Source organism: Apium graveolens, chromosome 11, assembly GCF_009905375.1.
Source record: "Apium graveolens cultivar Ventura chromosome 11, ASM990537v1, whole genome shotgun sequence".
Lineage (NCBI taxonomy): Eukaryota > Viridiplantae > Streptophyta > Magnoliopsida > Apiales > Apiaceae > Apium > Apium graveolens.
In genome coordinates, this window is record NC_133657.1 from 173220530 (window position 1) to 173239985 (window position 19456).

Below are 19456 nucleotides of genomic sequence, written 5' to 3' on the forward strand. Positions count from 1 at the left end.
ATTATAATATTTATTTATTTATAATATACATTATACATATTATTATATAATTTTTACAACATATATTTTTATATTTAAGTTAAAAATTAACTAATTATAAAATTTAATTAAATATATTTATTTAATCATTTAAACGAGTGATAAGATTTATAAGGTAACAAAATATCTTTTAGTAATAAATATAAATAACTAGGTATCAATTTAGTTGACTTTTTTAAATATTAGTTATACATATAATAACACAATTAATGATATGGTGTAGTTGTTGAAAATGACATGTTAAAACTCTTTCTCTACAAGTCGCCTGTTCGATTCCAAGCACTTGCAATATCAATAATTATACAAATTTTCAGATTTCGGGTTCGGGTTCTGATTTTGGGTTTGGGTATGAATATCGAATTCAAAAAAATTCGGGTTTCGGGTATAACTGAATCCGTTCCAAAATTCGATGGATCGGGTTAGGGTATTTTTCGGGTTCGGGTCAGTTCCGGTATAGATAAAATTTTCCGATTTTGATATGGATTCTGCAATACCCCACCCGATCCGACACGATTGTCAATCCTATACGTTCGAAATGCATTCGTTTATATTTGAGAAAAAATGAATATTATACATTTCTGAAATAAAGCGAAAATTATGGATATTAGCCATATCTGAATCCGGAATATTCGAATTCCAAATATAATATTAATAATAATTATACAGGAATAATATATTTCTAAATATATAACTGTATATTCATTAGCTTATAATGTTTGTGTGTGTAAATTCATTAAATAATATATTTATATAAATTTTATATAATTGTAAAAAAATTAAATATATATATAAAATATTATTTGAGTAAAATATTTTAAAGTAACAAAATTAGATTAGAAGATAAATAAAATTAGTATGGCATTCCGAGTTTTATTTTTCCGAACGGGAAATTCTGAACGGGAAAAATATATTTTCGAATAATTGTTATCCAAAAAATCCTATATTCATATAAAATATTTACATTCGTATCCGAAAAAAAATAGATATTATATATATTTGAATCCCATAATTTCCTACAAATATATGAATATAAATAGATCTGTATCAAATTTATCGATTTCACACCCTTAATAATAAATATCAACATAAGTTGTCCTAACGGTTTTTACTATCCCTCCAACAATTAACACCCCCATGTATTTATTTAATATATAAGAAGAAAGTATATTAAGAATTTTAGATGAAATATATGTATATATATCGTAAGCTAAATTTAGATAGGTATTACAAAATACATATTATTATATATTACGAAATTTAGATTTTTATAATAAATAATAAATGCTTTATTAATAAAAATTTAACAAATATTAAAATAAATCCCTGTATCGTACGGATTATGGGCAAAGTATACGTAAATTCATAGCCGAAGTAAACTACTTTGGGTTCACCCTTTTTCTGTTATTTTATGCGTTAGTCTTTTTATTCTTCAAAATCAAACAATCTTCCCAATTCTGAACATAGTTACGCTCCCAGGCTGCCCCACTTGCGTAGCCACGGATGTCAAATTGCCACGCATGTCATATTTCTTTACATAATCAGTTTTTTCTTTCAGCAGTGTCCAACAATTGCATTATAACTTGTGCCTGGTTTCGTGCTCTTGATTGTACAAAAGATTCTTTTCTGAATGGTAAAAACTGAAGAAAAGTGAAAACTTTGTTTATGTACATATTGGAGTTCTAGTTTTTTTTTGTCCAACAGAACAGCATAAAACCAGAAATCTTTCTTCAAAACATGTGAACACAAAATTATCTGGAAAAAGAAATATAATGATCAATATAAAATTTTACACTAGAATGTTATCCGAAGGTCAACATGTAATGATTTAAGGATTACGGCTGAGCATCAACAGCCTTTAGCCCTTGCTAAGAGAGCCCTAGGCACAGAAAAAGTTACATTTATCATGACAAAATGTTCTCTCAAGTCGTCTCTTCATGACGACTGTATGTAAAATTACAAGGATCCAAAACTAAAGTTTCATTCCATACTGGTATGATTTAACCTAAAGATCAGATTAGTCTACCAACGGGAAAAAACCATCACCAAGATTGACTTCCACTTGCATCCAGGAGTAGAACCAAAGCTAAACATGGGAAGAAACTGCTAATAAGCTCAATGCTACCCTTTAATATCAAGCTGTTTTTACTTTACGTGAAGGAGGACGTCGAAACAGACTGATGAGATCGTCAAGACCCTGTTGAAATTCAAAAAGTGTAATGTAACTAATTATATACAACGTTTCTCCCAAACTATTTCTACACAGCCAAGTACAGATAGTTCAAATATATACAATCAACTCACATAATATTGAGTGTGTGTATATATATTTATATGAACCAAAATCCTGTTCATCTAGGAAAAAGTAAAATCATACCCTGGTTGTTATAACAAGAAAACTGAAAAGGACGATTAAGTAGGAACCCAGCACTAGCAATACAAGCAAATCGAATGTCACACTAGCAACCTGAAAATAGGACGATCAAATAGTTTAGCCACAGGTAGACAGAAATTGACGGATAAGTTCAAGCCTTTTATGTAAGGCTTAATTATAATTTAGCCCTTAAAGTATAACTTGATGTACACATGAACCCTTAAACAAAACAAATGTATATATTGACCCCTTAACTATAAGTTTTGTACACTTCAACCCTTTTACTAATTTTTTTTCCCATATAACCCTTAAAGGTTGTATACTTTTGCCCCTAAACTATGAATTTTGTACACTTTAACCCTTTAATCATTTTTTATATTCTTGTTTTGATTCTTTCAAAAAATTATTTAAAATTACTTAATATCTAATTTTTTAATAATATTATTTCTCATATTAATTAGTTTATACAATCAAATAATTTTTAATTTATATCGGTTATTATTACATATTACCTGAGATATTAATAGTGTATTATAATTTTGTAAGTTTTTATTATAAGTAAAATTTATAATTTTAGTAAGATTTAACGAAAGTAAAATAAAATATAATAATACGTTGTTAATTAGTATATTATACATTCATATATATCTTATATTATTTAATAAACAAAAAATGACAAGAAAATGATTGACAAACAATGTTGCCTTTGAAGTATATGATTGCGAACATAATAACCCTTGAGGTTGAGGGCAATATTGGATGAAATTTTTACAACAGGGTTAAAGCGAACAAATCTCATACTTTAAGGGTTAAAATAACGACTTTTTTCTTTAAGGGTTTATGTGTACAACGTGTGATACTTTAAGGGTTAAGTTATATTTAAGCCTATATGTAATTACAAAGTGGTAGGAACCACATAAATTGAGTAACAAACTAAACAAGGTTAGTAGAATCCATGTGACGGGAAAACGAGACTGACAACGAAGTTTGGTTAATGTTTTTCGGTACTGTAATAACCATTAACTTTTTCTAAAACAGAATAGAAATTCTGCATTTTTTAGACCTCAGTCCTTTAACCTGAAACTCTTCAGATTTATTTAATATACATATATATGTGATATATCTTCTAAAATCTATCAACAAAAAAACTGCCTGTAACATCTATAATAAAAAAACATCGATAAAAGGGAATCATGCTTTATAGAGAGAATACTTTACAAGAAAACGTTATGCTAAATAAAAAATGTGACCGGCAGCAGTTACTGTATTGATATTCGATACACATGCATACACCGATGTCATGCACATGCTCATGTAAGAAGGGGAAAAGGTCTGAATCTATACCTCATAAATGTGTAACTTAGCGCTTGTTGAATCGTAGAAAGTGAAAATCCCATCTAGTACTTCGTGTTGCACATTCACCTCAACTGTATGATCTGCTAATTCCTGACAGAAGAAAAGCAAGGAAAAGAAAATATTAATAATCCTCACACCATTCTCTTACAGGACTGATCTAATTATAGTTGATATTGTTAATGCACACTACAGCTGTTGCAGATAATCGTACCTTTTTCAGTGCCATGACAAAGGGGTCGTTCTTTGGAAGAAATGGTGCCACCCTAGGGGTGGTGGATAATAGGTGCAACCACGACTGTATATATGATGGCTGAACTGCTAAACTACTATTCTCTTTAAATACATTTATATTTCTTCCTTGCTGGCCGTAAACATGTCTCTGCAAAATATCACGACATACTTAGAACCATGCCAGACATTGGTCATCTAATCACTACTTTGATATACAGTACCATACAAAGATCTCAAGATGAAGCTCAATAATAGTTCACAACTTAATACTAGTTATGGATCACCAATTGATCCACAGGGTACATACGTAGATCAAGAGATGATGTTCAGTACAGTGCATTGCTGTCAAATACTCCTGACTAAGAACATTAGAGTGTTTGGAGACTGCTGTAGATATATGGCAGTCACGCACGAAAACTTTAGATTCTCCACATATAATGCAATCAACTCAATATATAGCAATGACAAAATCTGCAAACCAGTGACTCAAAATGTTCTGTTCTGCACAGTATCTTATTTACAATTGTCTTTTCTAGTCTATCTCTTTCTACATCTCTTTTATATATGAAAGTTCAGTTATGATCACCTAATAATCCAGAAATTGAAATAGAAAAGGAAAAGGTCAAAAGGGAGGTCTGTGACGATTTTGAAATCTTTTTTAGTAGGGATCCTAGTATCCTTAGGAATGAACATAATCATTTCTTCCTGGTGGTCGGACTAATGGATTTCTGACAACATAACAATCTGTCTCAACACTTAAAAACTTTAAAGTGTAAGATCAAGGTCAAAGCCTCTACCATGTTACCACTGAACTGTACGTTGTGTGCATGCATGTCTCCAAAAGATCACCACACAACAAAACTTTCAATAAAACTGATTGTAGAAAACTTTACCGCAAGACTCTCCGCAACTAATGACACACCCTGTGCAACTGCAGCTTCACTGGTAAAATGCCTGGAAGACAGTTCTCTACAAGTTTAAAAATATAACAAATTTCTTCCGGTAATAAAGTAAGGAATCAGCTATAGATCATGACCTGTTATCCGATAGACCTCCGGTGCTCTCCAGAAATTCTGGTGCAACAGAAAGCTTAGAAAGTGTTGCTGCCGTAACTCTCAGCCTTGAAAATTGTTCATGCTCCCAAGCTACCTACAGCAGTTTTGTCACTTCAACACTAGAACTATACATACTTGAATTTTATTCACGACAAAAAGTGAGTTAAGACACTATTACTTTTAATCAAATACTATTATCATAACAGTGCGAGGGAGTTGTGCAGAATACTGACTACACTAATATGATATAACGCATGAGCAACATATGTATCCTTTCTGATGAAATGAAAATCATGTTAATGATTAGTGAGAAAGGTAAACATATTTCATCGCTTGATTATTTCAAAGTTAAGAATACTGGAATAAGACATGATAATGAACATATGATGACAAGACAGTGTAATCAAATATAAGGTTTCTTCGTTACAACTTATAACCAGTGAATTTCCTTTAGTTTTTAAAAAATTCTTATTTATATTTTAGTTTTTAATATATTGTTTACTATTATTCTAAAAGTTTTTAAATATTAATTTAGTATTATGTAAGAAAATATAATAATTATTATTATTTAAAATATATACCAATGCTTAGAAACCTGTGATGAATGAAGTACCAACTTTATGCATCGTTTTATATCTATTTGTGAACCTAAGGGTTTGTCTGGATCGAGGGCTACGGAGGGATGGGTTGGAATGAGATAAAAATTAAGAACCCCTGTTTGGGAAAGTTTAGGTGGGTTGAGGAAAGCCAGTATCTAATCAAGTCAGGAAACTAATCAAACACCCCGAATCGGCGTGTTACAAAGGGTCCGTCCCTGTATTACTTAATTTACGTCAGTCATATGCGCCTATTTACTTGCTATCATTTTAAAAATTATTATATACACGTGCATGATATTTATTTTATTTGTTTGTCCTTTTGATTGTTTTCCATTTTATAAACATTGTTTCGAATACATACGAGTACATCTGTCTATGTACTTGAATACATTTTTTGTTATTTTCTCTGATGTGTATAGGTTTATATACAGTCTTTTGAAATCAACTCATGATGTTACAATAATTTTTCTGGATTATGTGCTAAAAACTTGGTCTAATATATGAAAACAACAATGAATATAAATAAGGATAAAAGATATTTTCTGATTGTGTATTAGGTCGTAATTGGAAAATGAACTAATTTTCAAATTTCTATATAAATATATTTCAATATTGGCTTTTTATTATTTTCAAAAATAACTTATATTATTTTATGAAAACTACAAAATTTTAAATTTTACAACAATCTTACATTACAACCCTTCATCCAAATAAGATAGTGTTGAACCCTTCTTTACCCAATACTTCCATCCAAACAAAGAGTTAACTGAACCCATCCCTTAACAACCTATTCCTTTCCATCCCAACTTAGACAGATGTACTCGTATGTATTCAAAACAATTTGGTGGGAGTACAACTGCAGGATGTGGTGGGACAATGAGAAGCAACAACGAATTCTAATGCAGAGCATAAAATAAATAGATTAATTGTCATTTATTTTATATAATTATTTAGATAAAGGTATGATTTGTAATAAAAAAAAATTACTATATAGGGAATGTTCAAGAGAATAGATATATTAAACCTGACCTATGTTTAATAGTTATGTTTTAGAGAAAAGATGAATGAAACCTGACCATGTTTCTCCAAGTAACATGATACCTACCCTATGTTTAATAGGGATTCCCAGTTTACTATACAACACACATGCCTAATATGCCACAATCGGAGGCAGTTTGTGTGGAGGTTAAGGTGAATGCAGAGATTATAGACAACTTATATAAAACTACATGCCAATGCTATCCTTAGTTACCCCGACTCGGCACTTATGGCCGTCGTACCCTTGTCGACCCGACCCGACACGGGACACGACACGGGATACGGGTCGGATTCGCCATGTGAAAAAACGACACTTCTTCTTCGTTGCCGGAGAAATTTCAAGGTCGCCGGAAAAATTTGGACTTCATTTCAGATGAATAAAAAGGGAAGAACAAACACAGATTAGAAAGGATGAAGAAAGAGAGATGGAAGAAGATGGTGAAAGATGCAGATCTAAAAGATGGTATTGAAAAAGTAAAAAGTAGAAGATAGGCATACAGACCGTGTATATAATTGTATTATTTAAAAATGTATCTGGACATTGCTTTGTACAGGTTCAAGCTATAAGTGGATCCAGCTGTCCACTACACCTACACATCATTTATAATCATTATTATTATAGCCCAGAGATGTTACATATATTATACTACTATATAAATATACTTGTGTTTGTGTAGTACATGTACATCTGAGGTCATGTAGTACATTTTTTTATCTAAAAAGATCGACTGTTTGCTATATATTTTCTTAATAATAATTAAAAAATACAAGTGATGAAAAACTTAATTTATTTAGTTATATTTAAAAATTAAAAAATTATTTTAATTACCATGTCCCCGTACCCTTGTCCGAAATTCGGACGGTGTCCCCGTGTCTACAATTTTCAAGATCGCCGAGTCCGACACTCGGATATGTGTCGCATCCGACACTTCGTACCCGAGTCTGAGCGACTTAGATGCTATATCTACACATTTTGTCATAGTTGCTTATGTGATATTAACAGTACTAGGCCAACATATGTTTCAATTATCTGTCACTTACAGCATATATATGATTAAATATCTAAATAGGTATTCTATATTACATTCAACATAATATTACATGGGATCAATTTTTAGGAAGATGAAAGACCTCCTCTGATATTTCGATACTGGAAACTCTTTCATTGTTTTATTTTCCTCTAAATAAAATAGATTTACTTACTCGAGGATTTGAAATATTTATTTTCTTGTGCTTAATACCAACTTTGAGTCCCAACTCTTCTGCTACACTGGAAAATCCCTGCAAAAAGGAACCTTGTAGCCTTCAAGTTGGGGGCAGAAATGATTATTGCTTTACGCAATCTAAAAACAATATTAAAATAAACTACTCACATCAAAAATTTGCTTAATGTTGACATTTTCTGGAGGCTTGGAAACATGGAGCCACAACTCATTGCCCGATGAACCAATGCTATTAAGACAAATAGCATACTCAATATTTTCCCGTAAGCGTTGATCAAAACTGCGAAGCCACTTGAATCAAACAAAAAAATGTAAAGAAGGTGAACAACATTTTTTTCAACACAAACCATATGCTAACATCCGACTTTCATATGTATATACTATATATCCATGTAGATTATGCAAATGAGGTGTGTGTGCATGTGTGTTTTGTTAAATTTTAGTTTCCTGGACAAGCCAAGCACCTTGTGTGTTCCGTTGTAGTTGTAAGGTCCACCAGATGTCAGCCCAAAGAGAAGATTATATCTCCCTCTTGTTTTAGGATTTGAATACAGTAGTGAAAATAACCTAGCAATTTCAAGGAGTGCTACAACACCACTTCCGTTGCTGTCACTTCCCACTGACAGTGCCTACAAATTAACAGAAACATTGTCAAGTCTTCCCATTACCATTAAAAAATTATATAAAGTGTATAAAATACTTTAAGTATATACAGGTGCAGCCCCGAACGTGTCATATGAGGCCACTATAGCAATAGTTGGGAGTTGATTTGAATCACCATCAGCTTTCAGTCCTGGTAACCATCCCTGACAATAATAATCAATTATATTATGCAAATGTCCAACCAATATCTGCACTAGCAACTTCAAACAGATGTTGCAATATGAAGTAGCTCACGATAAGGCGGTATATAATAATCAGCAACCTATCAAAGAATATCGAAGTTACTAACATAACATTACCTAACAACAGTGGCATGATAGGTGGTTAATTGCATTATGAGAACTTAGAAAGCAAAATGATCTCTTAGCCCTACTAGTATTACAGTGAAACATCAAAAGAAAAGAAAATCTAATAATCAAACTAATCTTTCATATAACGGGATATTCGTAAAACCTGAATATTTGTAATAGCAGGGGCTGCAACTTTCCTAGGTTCAGGAGCACTGACAACAAACTTGTACCTGATAATCAAGAAACCACAACTTATTATGAGCTAATATGTTACCTTGTGGTCTGATTATAAAAGTACAGTATATTATTGTGTTGCAAACTTGAAAAAACTTAACATACAGATGACACCTGGACTTGTAAGATGATTCATAAGATGTCAGCTATAGATGAATTTGCGAAAACAATTACAAATATTAACACACATCAAAAGAGTTCCTCAATATAATCAACATGAATACAATTCATGCAATATTATGGTGGCCAATATGAAGAAAGAATCCATATTGAAGAAAAAAAAATAATTGCACCTCTTTAAATTAAAGCTACAAAGATCTTGTTCACCACATGGTTATTTATATACTTCCAAAGTTGGTAGCAAGCTACCTGATTCTAACATATGTTACTTACCGGAACCCGTTTCAGAAGTCTCATGAGTATGATACTCACAAATCAGAAGGAACGTTTAGATCTTGATTAGTCAGACTAGAAATGTATTGGTAGCATAAGAGTTCATTAGTGTGCCTTTCAAAAAAGGAGAATTAAATGATGCAACTAACAACAAATTAAGGCCTTGGGTGCTACAGCCTACAATGCATATCATGCATCCTTCTAAAGGTCTTTTACTATGTATAACCCAACTCTGGAGTCTGGACCAAAGAGTTGATCATCACGAACCAATTTTAGAGCACCAATCAGTGGCAATGCGATAGTAAATGTGTGACATAATTAACATCTGGCCAATGCTCAAACATAAGACGTCTGAGTGAAGTGCCACTGACAGTGAGTCTTAGACATTTAGGTTTCAATATTTAGACTTAAATGTTTTCACACATGCTCTACAGAAACTACTACAGACTGACAATAATGTCTCTACTCTTCATTGCATTGTGAAGGAGGAAAATAAGAGGACATGTCCCGTCAGCAAAAGGTGGCACAATCAACAATGTAAATGCATGTGTTCTATGTATTATGTACAGTGATGGCCGATAGAATACGCACAGATTCTTCTCAATATTAATTTGTTTGTCATGATGCAACTAAATTTGATTCTCACTTTGCAATTCAGAGTTTATGGACTAACCCCCCAGTTGTTGCAGTTGCAGGCTGGCCTGTAGCATCATTCCTCTTGACATCAGCTAACACAGCATCAATGTCATCATCCTCAAAGGCGAAATATACCGGATACTGTACCACACAAAGTCACTTCTAATAAATGATACTATATTGGTTAAAATAATATAATTTTTAAAAAAGTAGATACAATACAATTGTATAATAACATCAATTAGGATGTGCAAAACCAGGCTTTTCAAAACATGAGTTATTATCAGCGCAGACGTATGATGCATAAATATATCTTTTGAATGGAGGTGGGAATATTGTTCGAATAGATATTATAGACAAGAACAAGATATTTACAAATTATTATAAAGAATATACATCTGCATCAATACAATCAAAGTATGAATATAACAGGCCAGCTATCTCTGGAAAGCATTTAACCAATTAATGGAGTGTCAAGAAGGGTATCATTTAGTCATTCTTATTCCCAACAAATGGATAAAAAATTATGAAGAGATACACACCAATGTACAAGGACGGAAAATCATGAATATAGGTTGTGTAGAAAAAGCAAATGTATGAGATTGACGTGGATGCAGGGAACCGAAAAGAAACCAATAAAACTCACACGAATATTGGCATGTATAATTAACCGCTCCAGCTCCGCCAACAGGATTCTAATTAGCTCCTTTTCAGAGTTCGGATCATCTTCCGCACCATCTTTGTTCCCAGAATTAAACATTTGAGGAATCATGAGTAATAAACCTCCTAATTGCTTTTTCTGCCCAATACACTCTGCCAGTGGCGTAAAAACACATAATATCAGGCAATAATCATGTTACTTTAAGGAACAACAATTTGTCCAATACAATTCCAGCAATTAAAAAGCAATGATATTGGATAATGTAATTATAAGAGCATCTCTAATAGAATCTTTACATAGGGTCTTAACTTCAAAAATAAAATCCTAGCATAAATTAGAGCTCCAACAGCCTCTTAGAGACTCTTTAAGAAGTTAAGAGCCTACTCTCTCTCCTCAAACTTAAGAGCTAGTACATGGCTCTTTACTTTTACTTATTAATAAAATATTCATATTTTATTTTATATTTAGGAGTTTACATATATTGTTGGAGATGTTCTAATGGATTTGTAATGGTAACACAATCCATTTATTTGATATAACTTCACAAATCAGCACTATGTTACCCCGACTCTTCAAATTTTCTCAAGTACCCATGTCCGACACTCGACACTCGGACTTGCATATGAATGTTTGGACACCTATTTTAGGCCAAAAATGTAAAATTTTCAAAATATTGTCAAGTCCGACACTTGGATATGTATCCATGTTGGACTGGAAGATGGGTGACTTGATATATTGTGGCTGTTTGGCAACAACCGATATCACCTTAAACGGGCCTAAAGCCCATTTTTTATTACAGCCGACTGTTTGGCTAAGCTTAAATGAATCTCCATTTTATAGCATAAACGTTGAAAATCAGAATGTTAGTTCAGCGTACTTTCTTATTTTAGCTTTCTCGTTTTGCCATGACAAGCCGTGTTATATTTTCTATTGAACTGATTAATTTTCGATTAAATTTTTACAATATATCATGTCAATTCTATTTTTAAAATTCTATTAATCGCAATAAGTTTTTTTGAATTGAATTATATATAATAATTTATTTAAATTAAAATACTATTTTATTTAAATATGAATACTTTCAAATTATGGTTAGTTATGTTTTGAATTTAATTATGTTTTATTCCGTTTTAATCGTATAATTTTGTTTTAACCCGACCATTATACCGACCAAATTATATAAATCTAATTATATATAGTTTTTTTTACCCAGATCAATATTATAATTTTATTTTCATCGAGATAAATTGTGTATATTATATAGTTTTATCCCGAGGTCATTATCCTTATTTTTAAATTTTCTTATTTTTATTTTATATTCATGTATGAAATTTATTCATTCGTGTAATTCATAATTACACTTTAGTTTTTATTTGAAAATTTTTAACTTATAAGTCATGATTTACCAAACACATTATCAACGTATAAATAATTTATACGTAAAATTATCAAAACAGTTAAATAATTTATAAGTAATGATATTCAATAACTTATATGACACTTTTCAACTTTAAGTTGTAAGTTACATTTTTTAAGATAACCCAAACGGGTCATTATAATATGCATATGGGCAGATCAATCATTACCACTAATTGAAGTCAAATTTCAATACACCTAACTAAATTTATTTTTGACTCGTTCTAACTAACCTAAGGATGTAGGTCTGTGACTGGCCTTGCCACTTTAACTTAATGACATTTTGAGAGAGATCCAGTTTTGATACTTAATTGTAATTCAGTTACGACTTGACTCGGCCTGAGTTTTAATTTAGTGAGCCAAATAAAAGTTTCTTAGTTTAGTGTTAAACTTAGTTTTTCACGCATATAAGTAAATTACTTTAAGGCAACAGCGGTATTTTAAAAAATAATAATATTCCAGACAAGAGTAATCTAACACGCTTATACTGGTATCACTAATTTCTCAAGCCCCCTTTTAGGAAACAACGGAATTAAAAATAATACTACTCTAGACAAGAATAATCTAACACGTTTTATCCTGGTGTTACTAATTTCTCAAGCCTTATTTTCATTGAGTCGTCTAATCCTATTCGTTAAATATAATACATTCTATAATTCCTAGTTACGTACTACCAGTCCTCCGGAACTGATGAAATGCCAGTTCCGTAATTATAACAACAAAATGTCAATAAACTTCAATCACTTGCACAATTCACATCTAAACCAACACTACAACTCACCGCAACTCCGATAACTAACCAATACAACACAACAAACTAAATCACACTTAATTCAACATAAATCAATCAATCAACTCAAAATCTTAACAAAATATACCTTTAATAAAAGTGAGATTCAGATCACGAACAGGAAGTATAACAACAGTCCTAGAAAGATCCGTATGATGCGATAACAGAGACGACGCGTGATGATTGAGCGACGCTAATCGCGATCCGAACTGTTCGCCGGCGATATCGTACTGAATGAGCCGGTAAACGTCGACGACGGTAGCGGCGTCGCAGATTTCGACGCAAGCGACGAGAATGAAGACGAGAGAGATGAGTGAGCAAAGTGAATCGAAGAGCTCTTTTCTCGCCGCCATTGATGAGGAGCTAGGGTTTTGCAGAAGTGAAGTAGATTGTATGATCTGGATTAATAATTAAAAATGAGGGAGATAATTTTGGAGTTTACAGAGTTGGTGATGTAATGATGGTATTATTATTGGGTGGATGGGTTAAAATGAAAAAACAACGAAACCGATAATTTAAAACGATAAGAAACAATATTGGACAAGAAATTACAATATAATTGTAATTTGAATTTATTTGGGCTTTCACGATTTTCATCTTCTTCTTTTTTCAAATATTAATGAAAATTATCCATTTTAAAACCCGATCGATTATCATTTGATAATTGGGTGCATCATATCATATTACTCCCTCTATTTTTTATATGTCGTTTGACTTTTGTGCACACATTTTTAAGTCCATTGATCACATAGTTAAAATAATAATTTTTAAAATTTTCTTTTTCTGAATTAAAGTTTTAGTTAGATATTTTTATTTACAAAAAAAAAATTAAAAAATTATTATTTTAACTACATGGTCAAAGCACCTAAAAATACGTGCACAAAAGTTAAATGTTGTATAAAAGAAAATAGAGAGAGTATACAATATAGAGATTTGTGAAGCGGGTATAAAGTTATAAAAATCGGAAATTTAACTAAATCGATTGAATCATCAATTTTTGATTTATCTGGAATCGAGAATTTATCAGAATATTAAATTAAAATAAAATTGAATATATTTTAAATATTTTTTAAAACAATTATGTATGTTAAATACGTAACACTGTTGCATATTCTGAAACTACTCCCTGTAATTGGGCCTTGATATGATCCATGGACCTTGGTAATTATGGCTCATGCCATTGCTTTGTAATGCACCCCCAAAACTTGTCCTAAATTAAAATTTGAGATTTGTTAGATAAAAGAGTGTTCCAATAATATCGGTGTCTAAATATTAGAATATTCATCATGTGTCTCATTTCTAGGGGACCACTAAGCATCACCTGTCTCATTTATTTCAATTAAAAAATTATCTCCCTCCTTTTTTACAATCTCCAACCACTACACCAAAAGACATTAATGATATTTTTTTAGAAACTCATTACTACATTTACAAAAAACTCACTACCTTCAATTAATTTTCTTTCAAGTTACTTGAAAAATTAACCATTTACCCCTATGTGTGTCATAAGAATTGAACCCATGACTATAGTATTATGAGATAATAATGTTCATATCTCCACCCACTACACCAAAAAAAATTATCATGTTCTTTTAAGAACCATTAAGTACATCCACAAAAAACTCACTAACTTAATTCAATTTAACATTGTTTCAAAATTTAATAAATATAAAAGTAACAGTAAATTTCTCCCCACTAATTATTAAAATTTTATAATTATTTAGCCAATATATTGTATTTATTATAAGCCAAAATGTTTTTTTTATCAGTTATAAAAATACTAATATACACTCTACTAATTTAAAACTTAACTTTTCGATCAATTATAAAAGGATTGTTGTATTCCCTATATAAATGTAATTGTGAAATCATATAAAACTTTCATATTATATCAACTTTAAGGTTTAAACCAGGTAAAATGATACTACATTGTAAACAATACATAAATAATGATAATGATGGGAATTTAGGGGCAACGAAATTGATTGTACTTAAAAAGACGGATTCTAAAAATAACTAATTAATGTTATTTATTAATTTTTAAAATTTTACGTTAATATAAGTAAATTTTTGATGTATGACTATATGAAATATGCATATATATATAATCACCTATAGAGTTTTAGGGAAAAATATACATTATAATATATATAATATATGATATTATTTATATATAAGTTGAGTAATATATTCTTAAATCACTTAGCAAAAAAAATCTTAAATCATTTTTTACCAATATACCGATATCATCACCCCTAGCGACATATCCCCAATATCACCATCACTACCAAATCGCCTTCCACGCAGCACTACAAAAATTATCAAAAAATCAAACTGAAATCACTAAAATTCTTTAATAAGATCACATCAACACTACACGTGCATACATACATACATACACACACACATACATACATACATATATATATACATTCATACATACATATATATATACATATATACAATAAATATATACATAAATATAAACTATTACAAGTGTGCGCGCACACACAGATACATACTCATATTCTTATTTGTCATTTATCTTACCTTGTCCTCCAACATAATGAAATGACGAAACATTATATTAAATTTAATGAAAGAAAAAATAAAATAAACTATTTATATGTATATGTGCAATTTATACTTCACTATTAATCGTTCTATGACATCTATCATATATTCCACCATCTCATAGGTTGTTAGACACGGAGAGTAAAAAAATGAATTATGTTCAAGAAAACTTAAGAAAATGGAGGTATAATTTGGACCCATTATAAAGATAATATGATATTTAAGGAAATGTTAACCATCTGTTGGAACATCCGAAAATAGAAAGTTATTGGGACATCAATTGCCTATATAGTTTAAATCATCAATCACATTTCTAACACATAAACATATCAAAATTACAAACAAATTAATAATTATTTTATATTTAAAGTGATTGATATACATCAGGAACACATAATCACTTGTATTTATTTTACTTTCTAAGTATTAACATATTACAAATATCATTTAATTATAAAGTAGCAAAAAATGATACTAACATAATTTGTTACTTTCTACGAATGCACCATTGCAAACATACCCCAATCACTCGTGCTCATATGCATAAACAAAAAATATTTTCATCTATTAGGTAACAACATAAATATATCGTCAATAATAACAACGAAAATAATTTTAATTAGGACAATATATAGTATGAACGTGTATTGCACGCGTTATAGAGCTAGTTACACCTTAATATTCAATCACTCTTTAATCATTTTCGATTTTTTCAAAATTGACCCGATTTTTCCCGATTTTGACATGTTTACCCGGAAAACATTTTTTCCAATAATTTTTCGTTATCAGATCGGTAGCTCTTCAATCAATAATTTTATTGGTAAATATTGTGCAATATCTCATGTATATATATATATCAAATATATTAAATTAATTATCAATGCATTTGACTTCTATGCAAGACATTACCAATGTACGAAACGTTGATAATATGTTAATAAAGCTCAGTAAGCAAATTATACATTTTCTTCTTTGTGTCATGTAATTTGTATTTCATGAATGAATGCAAGTATTATAGTTATTGTACGTTAAAGATAAAAACGTTAAAACTATTTCATATAATGCAGTCATTATGTCCCAGAGAAGTAAACTAAAGATTAATGCATACGATGAATTTCATAATTGAGCAAAATTTTTGAGTTCTAGTTAAATGAACCATGAGTTAATGAAGTATTTCATTGTTAAAGTTATTGCCAACTTAAAATGCTTAAATAATGTCATAAAAACTTACAATAATAATATTCAACAAGTTGTAAAAACTTACAATCATAGTGTTGAACAAATTAAAACTTACACCAACGTAGATATACATTATTTTTAACGGGAGAGAAGTATTAAAGGAATGACCACATGAATTAGTGCATCATGACATTGTAAGATGTCTCTCCCGAATGAATTTGTTGGTACTAGAAATGTTAGAATAAGTAAAATAAAAGAGTAATAAGAAGTCTAAAGGACGTCAGAGACATTTCCTAGCCAGAAAGCAAAGTTCTTAATGATGGTATACTTAGTGTATGCGAGCTCTAAGATCACATCTTTGAATAAAATCACATGGTAAAAGGAAATCCAAATAGATAGATAAGCTGCCCATGAGCATCATGGCATATGTAAATGGGAATGAGCCACCCAAGAAGCAAGTTATTAGAGCGAGCGTTTGGAGTAGTATAAAGTCGAGGAGCAAAGTAGTAGATAAAATAGAAGAAGGGGTTAGGCTCCAGGTAGAGAAGAGGATACTATTAGGATAAAGAACTTGAAATGCAGAGCTCGGGCGACTAGCGAGTGAGTGGTTAGTGGCCAATAGCGCCCTAGTTGATAGCATTCTGTTCTGCGGCTAGAACTCGAGGAACAACGGGGCACTCCATACAGAACATACAAATATTAGGGATGAGTTGCGCAAGGACCTGAATTCTCATGAAGAGGTCGAACCAAGGATCTAAGCAAGTCGGGGTGTTAGGTCCCAATATGTTTGTAGAAGGGGGGTTGAATACAAACTTTACCGTTTAATCAAATTTAATGCGGAATTAAAAAGTGAAACAAAATTCAAGTTAAATAAAACTATTATTAAACTTGAAAGTTGTTACAACAACGGTATCGATTACAAGGAATTAATCTCAAATAAATTATCACAAATCTAGAATAAATTTGACATGAATTTTTTCTATTTTTGCAATAAAAAGATCAAATGCTAGAAACAATTTGAGATTAAGTTCTAGGGATTTTGATCCGCTAGATAGTTACACAAGAACAAGAGAATGATTTCTAGTGGTTTAGATTTAACTTTAATGACTAGAAATAAATGAACTGAAATGCAGTTGAGAGTTAAACTTTGTTTGTGGCTGCTGCTTCTCTGTGTTCTTTAGTTGGTTGAGTAGTAATGAATGTTGTAGGTTCTCTGTCTTTTTAAAATAACCAAGGGCGGTAGAAATTGTATTAGAGAGACAATCCAAGGCTTGGCAAGACAATCCACTGAACCACCATGACTTTCGGTGAGACAAAAGATTGAACTAGCAAGACTATCAAACTGAACTGGCAAGACAATTCTCCTCCCTACTAGAACTTTCAGTGAGACAATTAGAAATGACCTGGCATGACAATCGGTATGACAATCTGGATTGTCATGCCAGTTCAAGTTTAATTGTCTTATTGAATTAAAACTGATTTTAATTCAATTACACTTCTGAAAATCAATAATATTAATTCGAAATTAATTAATCAATTAATTCAATTAATCAATAAATTAATCTTTGCAGATATAATTTATTTTCTTAATTAAATTATATGACTTAATTAATTAATAGAGAATTAATACTACTCTTGAACTGCAACCATTCTTCTGAAAATCTTCTGAAAATTATAAATCAATTCCACCACTTCAATGTTGACACTCGATGTACTGTCTGGTTCATGAGTGACTAACTTCTGTGACGTTTCTTTATGTCTTGACTTTAATAACTTGATTTTTTTCAGATTAAATCCCTGTAATTATCTGATACCCAGACAAGATCTCTGACACTTGATTATATCCACAATTTTGATTTATATCACTGAGGCTTGATCAATTTCTTGAACTTCTTCCAGTGAATTAATTCCTCAAGTCTGTAGATGAACAATGTTTCTTAATCCTTTGACAGATGTTACTGTGAGAGATCTCTTTGACGATATAACCACTATTTACTTGTTATATTCTTATTTGAGTTGAGTTAAATCATCGAATAAATAAATAGGCTATGACATATGCCTTTCGATCTCCCCTATTTATTTGTTAGACAACAATAACAAATACCTAGAGGATAACTCAACTAACAAATAAGAAAAAGATATAAAAAGAAATGCAAAGTAAATAGCAGAAACGTTCTGGATTAAATTTAACATTTTCCATATTCCAAAAGAAATTTACAAGTGAATACAAGATAGATATTCCTCTAGACTGAACATATGAATACATTTTTCTATCTTGATTCATTAAGCTCTAAGCATATTACATTAAGTTTTGAGCTATTTGAATTCAGTTGTCTTCACTTCTGAATTCACCTTCTTCCAAATCTTGCAGCAGCTCCTTGTCATAGACACGATCCCTTTCTGAAGAGAAACTGACTGGTCTAACTGGTTGAACCCTAACTGACTTTAGCTTATTCTTAAACTGATTGTACCTTTTGATGTTCTTTTCACAATAAGCTTGCATCAGATCAGCAGCTCGAGTTTTCAACTCAGACAAGATGCTTAGCAGAGTAGTCTTTAAGAGATTGTGAATCGAGATGGCAAATTTGAAGATAGTCAGACTTAAAGAATCTTACTTGAAAGGGTAAGTTGACCACCTAAGGACTAGCCCTGCTAGCAAACTCCTTGAGCCTTTCACGAAGGACTTCATTCAATTCTGAGCTTCTTTT

General features: G+C 31.0%; 1 protein-coding gene and 1 long non-coding RNA gene across 2 annotated transcripts in view; one reads left to right on the forward strand and one right to left on the reverse strand.

Annotated features, from left to right (window-relative positions):
• LOC141697224 (uncharacterized) overlaps positions 1–19456 on the forward strand; it is a 269642-nt gene that overhangs the window by 35464 nt on the left and 214722 nt on the right. The window lies entirely within an intron of this gene.
• LOC141697102 (uncharacterized) lies at positions 1788–13454 on the reverse strand. The gene is made up of 14 exons (XM_074501319.1): positions 13084–13454; positions 10775–10941; positions 10166–10269; positions 9029–9095; positions 8626–8718; positions 8377–8541; positions 8063–8203; positions 7893–7970; positions 5034–5146; positions 4891–4951; positions 3978–4145; positions 3755–3856; positions 2414–2503; positions 1788–2233 (listed from the first exon to the last, which is right to left on the reverse strand). Exons 1-14 carry the CDS (start codon positions 13346–13348, stop codon positions 2171–2173), a joined length of 1677 nt encoding a protein of 558 aa, XP_074357420.1. The 5' UTR covers positions 13349–13454; the 3' UTR covers positions 1788–2170.

Excerpts from the sequence above, each read along its gene's own strand:
- LOC141697102 (XM_074501319.1), bottom strand. The coding sequence starts at position 13,348 with ATGGCGGCGAGAAAAGAGCTCTTCGATTCACTTTGCTCACTCATCTCT. Across the intron at positions 9,096-10,165 it reads GCAACTGCAACAACTGGGGG|GTACAAGTTTGTTGTCAGTG; the intron begins GTTAGTCCATAA and ends CTTGATTATCAG. Across the intron at positions 8,719-9,028 it reads CTGCTATTACAAATATTCAG|GGATGGTTACCAGGACTGAA; the intron begins GTTTTACGAATA and ends TATTATTGTCAG.